The sequence below is a fragment of the Aplysia californica genome, unplaced genomic scaffold (genome assembly GCF_000002075.1).
Source record: "Aplysia californica isolate F4 #8 unplaced genomic scaffold, AplCal3.0 scaffold00942, whole genome shotgun sequence".
NCBI classification, from domain to species: Eukaryota; Metazoa; Mollusca; class Gastropoda; order Aplysiida; family Aplysiidae; genus Aplysia; species Aplysia californica.
The window spans coordinates 138,647-150,267 of record NW_004798212.1 but is presented as its reverse complement, the minus strand read 5'-3'; the positions used below and the strand labels follow the sequence as shown (position 1 = coordinate 150,267).

At 42.2% G+C, this 11,621-nt stretch overlaps 1 protein-coding gene across 1 annotated transcript in view; it reads right to left on the bottom strand.

The window, feature by feature from the left end:
* Positions 1-11,249, bottom strand: part of LOC101851231 (putative leucine-rich repeat-containing protein DDB_G0290503) — a 12,588-nt gene extending 1,339 nt beyond the window's left edge. Inside the window, exons 1-12 of the mRNA XM_013089393.2 lie at positions 11,166-11,249; positions 7,623-7,774; positions 7,012-7,193; positions 6,299-6,412; positions 5,670-5,969; positions 4,667-4,825; positions 4,083-4,318; positions 3,400-3,589; positions 2,808-3,029; positions 2,068-2,211; positions 1,279-1,386; positions 52-222 (exon numbers count right to left, since the gene is read on the bottom strand). Of these exons, the coding sequence (XP_012944847.2) occupies positions 52-222; positions 1,279-1,386; positions 2,068-2,211; positions 2,808-3,029; positions 3,400-3,589; positions 4,083-4,318; positions 4,667-4,825; positions 5,670-5,969; positions 6,299-6,412; positions 7,012-7,128 (1,761 nt within the window). The 5' untranslated portion in view covers positions 7,129-7,193; positions 7,623-7,774; positions 11,166-11,249. The remainder of the gene's footprint in view (positions 1-51; positions 223-1,278; positions 1,387-2,067; positions 2,212-2,807; positions 3,030-3,399; positions 3,590-4,082; positions 4,319-4,666; positions 4,826-5,669; positions 5,970-6,298; positions 6,413-7,011; positions 7,194-7,622; positions 7,775-11,165) is intronic.
* Positions 11,250-11,621: the final 372 nt, after the last annotated feature.

The following is an 11,621-nucleotide window of genomic DNA, read 5'->3' as shown; positions in this document are numbered from 1 at the left end:
CTCTCTCTCTCTCTCTCTCTCTCTCTCTCTCTCTCTCTCTCCACTCCCTACCTGTCTCAGCTCCTGCAGCTCTTTCTCCAGTGCCTTGATCTTGCTGGTCATCTGTGCCTTTACCTTGAGCAGCTTGGTGTCGCTCTTCCCCCCACCACCACTACTGCCTCCGCTACCACCACTGCTGGCTTCCTCCGGCGATGACTTCTGCTGAGTTTCTAGCTCCTGGACCTGAGGAGAACATAGAGGTTGTTTGAGCTAAAGAGAAATAAAACTTCAATACAGTAATGCCATTAAAGTTTGTTATAGCTGAGGAGTTTTTTTGTTTTTTGTTTTGTTTAGGGGGAGGGGGTTTGTGTGTGTGTGTGTGTGTGTGGGAAGGGGGGGGTTGTTGGGGGTTATTTGGGGGTTTTTTTGGCAGAGGAGATTTCGCGGGGGGGGTGTTTGGTTGTTGTTTTGATTTGTTTTGTTTGTATTGGGTGGGGGGGGAGTTGGGGGGCCGTGTGTATGTGTAAGGCTGAAAGAGGGGTAGGACAAGAAAATAAACAGAACTAAGATACAAATTGAAAAGAAAAAGGGCCCCGCACTACACACAACCTCCAACCACCCACTATGACCAGACATGGATCACAGTCCTTAAGGGTGTGTCCATTTGTTAACAACCTCCTTCCATTAGCACAATAACTAATATAAAGAAGTACAGAACCCATCCTATCACGTTAGAATGATTCAATGAATACATTAAACAAACCACAAAGATGACAGCTACCGTAATGGATCTAAGGCAGGGATGACAGCTACCGTAATGGATAAACAACAGGGATGACAGCTACCGTAATGGATATACAACAGGGATGACAGCTACCGTTATGTATCTAAGGCGGGGATGACAGCTACGGTTATGGATCTAAGGCGGGGATGACAGCTACCGTTATGGATCTAAGGCGGGGATGACAGCTACTGTTATGGATCTAAGGTGGGGATGACAGCTACCGTTATGGATCTAAGGTGGGGATGACAGCTACCGTTATGGATCTAAGGCGGGGACGACAGCTATGGTTATGGATCTAAGGCGGGGATGACAGCTACCGTTATGTATCTAAGGCGGGGATGACAGCTATGGTTATGGATCTAAGGCGGGGATGACAGCTACCGTAATGGATCTAAGGCAGGGATGTCAACTACCGTTATGGATCTAAGGCAGGGATGTCAACTACTGTTATGGATCTAAGGCGGGGATGGCAGCTACCGTAATGGATCTACAGCGGGCCTAGAAGAACCTCTCACCTGTGAAATAAGTTTCTCCACCGTCTGCTTCGACTGCGACAGTTCATGCTTCAACGCCTCCACCTCGGCACTCTGGTCCTTACCGCTGGCACCCAGCACCGACGCGGCCTGAAACAGGGTCAGGGTCATTGAGGACACACGTTTTACATATTGGACACGGAGAATGCTTCACGCTACAAGAAAGCTTACGAGAGCAAGCAGGAGCCAGTATCATTCTTCAAAGTGTCTAGTATATCATTCTTCAAAGTGTCTAGTATATCATTCTTCAAAGTGTCTTGTATACCATTCTTCAAAGTGTCTTGTCTATCATTCTTCAAAGTGCCTTGTCTATCATTCTTCAAAGTGTCTTGTATACCATTCTTCAAAGTGTCTTGTATACCATTCTTCAAAGTGTCTTGCCTATCATTCTTCAAAGAGCCTTGTCTATCATTCTTCAAAATGTCTTGTACATCATTCAAGTTGTCTTGTACATTATTTTTCAAGTTGTCTTGTATGCCCTATGTGTGTTAACAAGGCCAAGAACACTGGGAACACTTTACGCAATAAAAAGCTATAGTGCATGCGAGCATGTGTAAGTACTATTCTTCAGTATTTTGTGCATTTCTTTTGTGTGTCAGTCTGTGTGTGTGTATGTGTGTGTGTACAAGTGTGTGTGTGTATAAGTGTGTGTGAGTACATGTGAGGATACAAATGTGTGCGAGTGTGTGTGTGTGTGTGTGCATATATGTGTGTCTGTTTGTGTGTGTACACGTGTGAGAAAGCGAGCGTGTGTGTGTCCACCAAACCCACCTGCTGCGAGTCTACATTCCCGGCCAGGGCCTGCCTGTAGTGCTCCTGGAGCTGACCATATTGTGCCGAGGCCTGGTTGTAGGCCGTCTCGTACTGCTGCAAGGTTGACTGCAGCGTCGCCACCTGGACCTCCTTCTCCGACAACTGGGGCGACAAAGACACAAGGAGGTACATTTATTTCTGCTCTATTCTTTGTTCATCAGAGTTGGGAGCTCATTTAATTTAATTTCTCTGTCCCAGCGGCTATCTGAGTTCGAAGCTTTAATTTATTTATAGAATTATTAAGGGAAGGGGGGGGGGGGGGGAGAGAGAGAGAGAGAGAGAGAGAGAGAGAGAGAGAGAGAGAGAGAGAGAGAGAGAGAGAGAGAGAGAGAGAGAGAGAGAGAGAGAGAGAGAGAGAGAGAGAGAGACCAGTTATATGCCAAAACCTTAAGTCAAACCAAAGATCATACATAATAAGATAGTTCTATTAACCCCGCGCTTTGCCTCAGATGACGCTGCAGTCTTTATTTTGAAGCTCTCTTTTGTTTCTCCAGAAGAAGAATAGGAAAAGCACAGTTTGTTACTTTCACTTTTATTGTTTTCCCACAAGTAGGAAAACTCTGTTTGCAAAGTCCGCACTTTTTCAAAGAGGGTGCCACCAAATTTTGAGGACACTTTTTTAAATTGGCTCAAAGAGCGGAGTGAACTATCTTGTTATACACGATCTTTGGTCAAACCCACCCACACAGCCCCCTCACCTCCGTCTCGTGTTTCTCGACTGTGTCCTTGAGCCGGCCCTCCAGCCGCGACCTCTCTTCCTTCCATTGGGTCTCCATGTCCACAAAGTTGGCCTGCAGCAGCATCATCTGCTCCGAGGTCACCTGCAGCTTCTCCTTCAGCAGTCGCATCGTCTCGCGGGTCTCCAGCAGGTCGCGCTCCTTGTCCGCGCTCTCTTTTTGCAGCACCGAGATCACTTTGATCTGACAGAGGGAAAGACTCGGTTATTGTATTGGTTTCGTCAAACTAACAAATGAGAGACAGTGACGGAGAGGGAGCTTTGTTCTCATCAGTATTCACAAATCCTGCCTTGGAAGTTTTACATTTTTTCTTCAACATCAGGAAGTCTATGACCAGCAATGCTAGAAAAAAGTCAATATGTATCTTCCGCTGCATTCCAAAGACATGAATCCGATTCCTGAATGGGGAAGTTTTCTATAGAGTATCTCCATTTGTCTACTGGGATGTTGTATCCAACTGAGCCCTCACTGGACCGCCGAAGCAGCCCATCTTTTAAATAATCTTAAATAGTGTCTTCCTGGGCACAAAACACAATTTTTTTTTAAACCATACCTTTCCATCGAGCACATCGTTGGAGTCCCGCAGCTTCCCTTCCAGCATCTGGATGACGTGGTCCTGCAGGTCGATGTTCTCCTTCTTCATGATGGTCTCGATGTCGCGCTCATGCTTGGAGATGAGCTCTCGCAGGTCGTTTTCCCGCGTCACCAGCTCCTGGTCCTTCTCTTCTATCACAGCCCGCAGCCTGGAATAGAGGTGGTAGCTTTTATTTTTGGGGGGCCAAATTGTTCCAAGTATCTTTTATCTTTTTCGTTTGTGTTAGAGATATCTTTTATCTTTTTCGTTTGTGTTAGAGATATCTTTTATCTTTTTCGTTTGTGTTAGAGATATCTTTTATCTTTTTGGCTTGGGAAACAGGAATCTTTTATATTTTTGGTTTGTGTTGTATCTTTTTACAATAGGTCTTACACTTTACTAAATCTGCAGGGTTGTACAACACTCAATCTGCATTGGCCCTGACAGAGGGTGTCCAAGCAGACTGCTTCAATAATGATCAGAACATACTGTGATGATGGAGGCGAAAACATTTACAATAACAATTTTTGTATCATAACAGAGCATGCCATCGACAAGCGTGGTTTCAACTGCTCTCTGCCTTGTGTACTTGACGGTACAGGGTTAGAGTATGCAAGTACTAAAGCTTATGTAACTTATTTTTTCTTTAAAAAGGTTCTCACTTCTTTGTTTCAACATCCATGTCATGCAGCATTTCCTCAAAGTACTTCTGCGACTCGGTCAGCTTGATGTGGAAGCGATCCGTCTCCGACTTGAGCTCCTGCTCCTTGTGCCGAAGCTGCTCCGTCACAACATCCACTTTCTCATTGGTCGACTCCACACGAGCAGTCAGTTTGGTGATCAGCTGACCCTGGTCCTGGATAGCTTGGTCTTTCTCTTTTATTGAAATTTGTAAAACCTGAGAATGAAAAAAAACAACTTTGAACATGATCTTTAATACCAGTATCATCTCACAAACTTGTCATGGGGGAGACAGGATTAATGTAGGTTTTTTTGGAGAATAGCTGAGCTGAGAAATGAACTGCAGACCAAGACTGCTGATATCTGTATCAGATCTTACACTTGAAGAAGAAAAGGAATATGAAGATGGGAGACAATTCGCATATTGAAAAGACCAAAGAAAAGTATACTCGTCTCTTCTTTCCTACATATTTATGTCACAGGAGGTAAAACGAGAATTTTCAGTCACTAATACCAAAGTTTTTTTTTTCACAAACCGCACCTTGACATTTATCAAAGCACTTACCTCAACAACTTTATCACGTCCCCGAATGACTTGATCTTTCTCCCCGGCAAACTCCTGTAAATCCATCACTCTCTTGTCTTGCTCCAAGATTTTGGCATTGAGCTCCATCACTCTTCTATCTTTATACACCATTTGTGCATACATTTCTTGAATCTGACCCTGGAGGAGTACACAAAGAAAGATCATAACATGCTCAATTTAAAAAATGGAAACAAAAAGAAAGCAATAAACTCTCTTAACAGCCGTTCGGGAAAAAAAAAAAAAACAGACAAAAGGTTGACAAGATGCAATTCTTCCTAAACAATAAGGCATTTAAAACACTACCAAACAGCATCTGCGGTGTACAGCAACTGTGCATACCAACGAAATAAGTTCAATTCCTACACTGGGACAAGTACTTCTGTCTTTTCATTGAGATGCACTATCAAACTCAGACCCCAGGTCCAAGCAGCCTGTCTCCTGTTTCATTTCAACTGCGTTGAAAAGGGCTTAAAACATATTCAATCAATCAAAGCATTTGTTGTATGAAATTAAAAGGGTTCTGTCTTCACTTTGTGGATGTTTCAAGTTATGTTTGTTCCGATCTGAAATGACAACTCCGCCCCAAGAAAAGTACACATGATAAAGGTTCTATCAGCTTTTGCATTCAAAATTCATAAACTATGAAATCCAATATCTCAGAAGTACCCACAGTACAGATAGAACTTTTTTAATTTCATGTGAGGATTTCACAACTTTAATACAAGACTGAAATGACAAGGTCAACCTCTTCTCTAGATTTCCAAGCAGCAATATGGGTGGTTGGTATGAGCTCTCGTTTGATATGCTCCTTCTTTCTTGCCAAACATCTATCAATACTCATCTTTCTTTTTTTTTTCTTTGTATGTTACTCTAGTAACACTTCTAATCTCCACCACTTATATGACCTACTTGTGTTGAAAGTGCCATTAAACTCTCACTAAACTAATTTTTTAAAATTAAAAAATCAGCAATGCCTACAAACCTGTTCATCCCCAAAGCCTGCCCCACCACCGCCAGCAACTGACTGAAGTTTCTCCATCTCCACCGTCTTCTCTTCCAACTGTTCCGTCAGCTCGCGCACGCGGTTGTCTCGCTCCGCCAGCACCAGCTCTTTCGACTCAAGCTGACCCTCCCTGACCTTGATCACCTCCTCCTTCTCCGCGATCAGTCGATCCTTCTCCTCCAGTTTCCGCTTTAACAGCACCGCTTTGGCACGGCTGGCCTGACCGCCGCCTGACGACGAGCCTTCCTCTTGGGCCGTGGCTCCCTCCTCTGGGGTCTCCTGTAGACGAAAAAGAAAGAAAAATGCACAATTATGTTTGCTAAACACTTCTTGAAACAGTGAAAGGTTATTCAAGTGGCGGGACCTCTGACTTCAAAGTCCATCTCCTATAGAACCAAACCAAATGAGAAAATTTGTGTAATATGCAATTAAATATAATTTACAAAGAGGATGGTCGTTCCCGTCCCCTATAAAAAAGAAATAAGACAAAGTTGTTGTTTTTTCAGTTCCCTTCATGGAACCCTTCAACTGACTCCTAATACAGATATGAAAACAGCAAAGACTGGCAACATGGGGGGAGAGTTAAACATATGGAGGATAGATCTTACTGTTTTTTCCACAGCTTCTGTCTCTTTCTTCGCCTCCTGCTGTGCTGCCTTCTCCTTCTTGACAGACTTTGCCTTCGCCTGGAGCCTCAACTTGGACATCTTGGAGTTGGTGTCCTGTTGAACAATCGTGCACATAATAAGCATATAAAGCACCAACCTCTGACAGCACACTTTAAGGCGGGGATCATTTAATTAACATACTTAATTAGTTAAGGCACCTTGATCTTCAATATTTTTACTTCATACGAGTTCTCTTTTTGCTGGTGTGGCTATTTCTACTGCTGCTGTTGTCAAAGTCATAGATCCTGCTTCAAAAATCCTACTCGATACAATACCATGTAAAGGGCAGAGCAATTAGCCCCTGCCAAGACACAAAGCTTTGTTCAAGAAAAAATGCTTTTGACAATGTGAATAAATTTTAACCTCAAATATCCAGGACCCCACCCAAGTTCAGAACTTATAGTACAACACACATCAGCATTTTGAAGTAAATCTAAAATTGTGTTTTACAGAAATATAAAGATCATGTACACTGCTGGTTCCTAAAGTGCTACTGACAATGAACAAGACTTTCAGACCTTCCTGGACAGTGCCCAACAAAAACAAACACATTTTCCACTTCAGGTCAAAGTTATAATAGACGTCACAATGGAAACTTGCTTCAAAGCAGTATAATTCTACGACAACAATAACAACTACAGCCATTTATGTACCTGAAGTTCTTTCTCCTTGCTCTGGAGTGCCTCATCCCTCTCCCTCACCAAACTTTTCAGCTGCTCTATCTGGAGCTGCAGCTGCTCCATCTCCATTTCTGCGTCACTCGTGGCCATATTGGCTTTTCTTTCTCCTCAGCCAACCGGACTTGTCTTTTCTAAGCTACTATTTACAGTAATGTCTGTGTAGAAAAAAAAACAGGAATAACCTTTGAAACTGAAATCTGGGGAACTTTAGAAAAAACAAACAATAAAAGGAAGTGTTAAGACTAAAGAAATTTTAACACACACTGCATTCCTGCTAAACATATAAAAATTATGAAAATAAAAACATGAGATTCATGAAAGTCCTAAATTTCGGATTTTTCTTCAAATGACACCAGGATCTAACAAATTAAGTTTGTTTACAAACATAGACTATAGCACATCATGTTGGAGAAAGCGATAATTTGTTCTCTTCTGCTACAAGCTCCTTCATTAAATTCCCTTTCATCCAGTTCAACTAGTGCCTGGTTCCAAATTTTCTCCTTTCTTTAAAAAAGAAACAAATAAAAATAAAAAGCTTATGGGAATTAAAACAAAAACAAAGTCAAAACAATAAACTGTGTTACCTTTTGCACACTGACATCTTTGCTGGCCTTTTTACAATGGTCAGCAGTGTCTTGCATTTGCATTGAGGAATGTATGACAACTGTTGGAATGTTTCTGTTGGTTCTCCTTATCCCCTGAAAATCCGTGGTTATATTTTATATTCCATGGGGATCTGTTGATCAGAAAAAAAGAACGAGTAGAAAATCAGGTCAATATTATCAAGAGCAACACTGAACAAATATCTAAGCTTGAAGTGCAACGTTTCCCACCTTTTATATAATGTCTAATGAAGTACCCATCAAGCAGCCACATTAACTCAAACTGTTCTCCTTCAAACATATATATTCAGTCCAGAACACTCATTCGCGATACCAAGGAACATATTTATATGAATCATAATTAATAATATGCCAAGACCTGGTCGGGGAACATCTCAAAGAAAGTCTTCTTATAAATTCAACCGAGTATATGAGTCAAAAAAGACAAAAACTGGACAAACAGTTTTATAATTAAAAGACAAGAAAAACAACAACATGGTCATAATTTTTTTATAAAACTAGATCTAGATCTGCCCTCACCGAAAATAAAATAAAGGAAGAGGCTAGCTGTACTTAATGACAGCTAGACGGCTGGGCTAGCCGTTCAATAATGATGGCTAGACTGACAAACAGCAAAAAAATAGGCCTACTGGATTGTAAACAAACTTTTACCTGGTAATACCTAAAGTATTTGTATTTGAGATGAAACCAAAAGGTGCCTTACTGACAGTGCATAATTTTAAACCTCAATAGACCTGGGGTTTTTTTTGGTTTTTTGGGGGGGAGTAAAAGTGTTTTACGGCGCTCGCAATCTGCAAAAGGTCATATGAGCATGCACGACACATTAAACTTTTTCAGTTGGTAGGCCTGAAATTTTGAATTTTGCCCGGGTGGCAGCAGAAGCCTACTCTTATCGATTTTAGACCACCAAGGGATCTTTAACGTGCGCAACTTGCACAGGGCCCTCCGAGATTTTTTGCCCTTGTCCGAGAAGGCAAGGTGTAGATCTTTCCTACCAGAAGATCAGGGGTGTGGCTGAAAGACAGTGCAGTAGGAAGGAGCAAAGGAGTAACAGTGGAAAGGCTGCAGAAAGAGTCAGGAGCCCAGAGGAGGGGGCAAAGGAGGTGAGGGGGTGGGGGCAGAAAGAGGAGTCGAAAGCAGACGACAGAACATTGCTAAAAAGCAGGAAAGAAGGTGAAAGTAGACAAGTTTAGAGAAGAAAATTTTTAGGTAGCCACCCAGATTCAAACCTGGAACCTTTGAATGAGAGGCCAACACCTTTACCTCTAGGCCACGAGAGCCCCTGAATAGACCTGTGTACACAGCAGGTTTCTAAAAGGGCCTAAAATAAGTACGGCTGGACTGCTTGGCTAGCCGTACTTAAGGACCGCTAGATTAGACTGGCAGGCTAGCCGTACTTAATAATGATAGCTCTGAATTGTAAATAAAATTTTAGTTTGCAATACCAAAGGTATAAAAATGTGTATTTCAGACGAAACCAAAAGGTGCCTTGCAAACTGACATGCATGTATTTTAAACCTGAATAATTACTAGATCTCTAATGATACTAGATCTCTAGTACGGCTAGCCACTTCGTAAAATAAATATAATCTATTCAATCCTCTATCCACAAAATTATATCAACATTAACAATACAGTAGCCTCAGTCCAGTGTAATTAGTAATGTTTGAGTAGCTTTAGTATTACTCTAAATTTGCAAACATCACATGGGGTATATAATGCACAACAAATTCAGTCCTCAGCAGCTATTAGGCCTATTGAGTGGGCCAGTTACTTTATAATAGGCCACCTCTATTCTCACCCCGGGTGAGAATAGTGCAGGCGAGTCTTTTGGCTATTCTCACCCGGTGCGCGTTCACCGTTATAGCCTAGATCTAGGCCAACAAATTTTGCGTTCACCCTAAACCACAGAATTCTACACTGTGATAACAGAAAAATTGTAGAATTCTGTGCCGTGAACAAACATTCCATTACAACTGTAGCCTACTAAAAGCGTACAATTTTGTCTGTGGGCAGTGGAGAGAGAGAGAGAGAAAGAGAGAGAGCTCAGAGAGAGAGAGGAGTAGCGTGAGAACTTCCGGTCAAAACAAAATGGCGACCTGCGTAGTTCGGCTCGATTCGAAAAGTTAAATAGCCGTAGCATCTTTGTAGAAAACCAAATTAGTTTACTTTTGTGTTTTAACATCATTTTTTAACTTTGTTTGGTCAATTTGATTGTCCACACCAATAGACAGTATTCAGAAAAAGACAGAGAGAGAGAGAGAGGGGAGGAGTAGATCTTGCGAGAACTTCCGGGCAAAACAAAATGGCGACCCGCGTAGTTCGGCTCGATTTGAACAGTGAAATAGCCATATATAGCATCTTTGAAGACGATCAAATTAGCTTACTTTTGTGCTATAACGTAATTTTTTCTTGGCTTTTATCAATTTGATCATCCACACCGATAGACAGTATTCCAAAAGGCCACCTCTATTCTCACCCGGGGTGAGAATAGTGCAGGCGGGTCTTGTGGCTATTCTCACCCAGTGCGCGTGTCAACAAATTTTGCGTTCACCCTAAACCACAGAATTCTACACTGTGATAAGAGAAAAATTGTAGAATTCTGTGCTGTGAACAAACGTTCCATTACAACTGTACTTGTAGCCTACTAAAAGCGTACAATTTTGACTGTGGGCAGTGGAGAGAGAGAGAGTGAGAGAGTGAAAGAGAGAGAACAAAACAAAATGGCGACCCGCGTAGTTCGGCTCGATTCGAAAAGTCGTAGCATCTTTGTAGACAACCAAATTAATTTACTTTTGTGTTTTAACATCATTTTTTAACTTTGTTTTGGTCAATTTGATCGTCCACACCGATAGACAGTATTCAGAAAGAAACAGAGAGAGAGAGAAGAGGGGAGGAGTAGATCTTGCGAGAACTTCCGGGCGGGTGAGAATAGCCAAAATGAGGAAAATCAGGTCTTGTTTCGCACCGGGTGAGAATAGCCTACGCTGGCAAGTCTCACCCGAGGTTTTTCTATTCTCACCCCGGATGAGAATAGCCACTGCTTACTTTATATCAGTATCAGTGAGGCATCATGTGGATGATCAACAAGTTACAAGTGTAGCAAGTCCAACCTAGGACCTAGCCTAGGGACCTAGATCTAGATTCTAGGCCTATTCTTCAAGAAGAGAGAAGGAAGAGTATCAATCTCCACTTTAATCTGTGAACAACTTCTTAAGGGCAAAATGAAAAGAACTATTACAAGTGAAAAGTGCTGCTTCTATAATAATGGCGAGGAGAGGATACACACGGGACAGGGACATGGTCAGGTAAGCACGGACACTGGCGTCAGCAGTGCACAGACTCGTCATCAGTCAGTTTATGATGTTTACTGCTCGGTGCTACAAGTTATGATCAGACAGTTATGCAACCCCCAACACAGCATTTTCTTCCTCTAACACCATGTGGTTCCTCTGATTATACAGAACCGACATTTGGGGGGGAGAGCAAATAATGATGACTTACTTAAAAATCATCATTGTTGTCAACCTGTTTGCACACCTGCATTCCAAACAAGCTGTCCTCCATCTTGCGACACTTGGCAGTCACGTGACCAGAATTGACAGCAACAAAGTTGTCGGTCTTTTCAACCCAATTTCCGGCTGCTGTACTTATATAAGGGGAAGTAATCACGACACTCTTGAACTGCCCAAAGGTACCCCGGGGTTACTCCGCTTAGGTTTTCCACACGCATTGAGTAGTGAACGTGAGAGCGTTCGTGTGTTTTCAAGAAAGGATATTTTCAGTAAGTGTTTCACGGCACTTGCAACACAAATAGGTCACATAAGTGACGAATATTAGTTGAGTTTAACGGACCTAAAAATAAAGGAGAAAAGACAACGCCGACAGATGTTTGAAGGCTATGTATGTAAATTTGTAGCCAACATTTGGATGTTTTATACATGCACACTCACTCGCCTG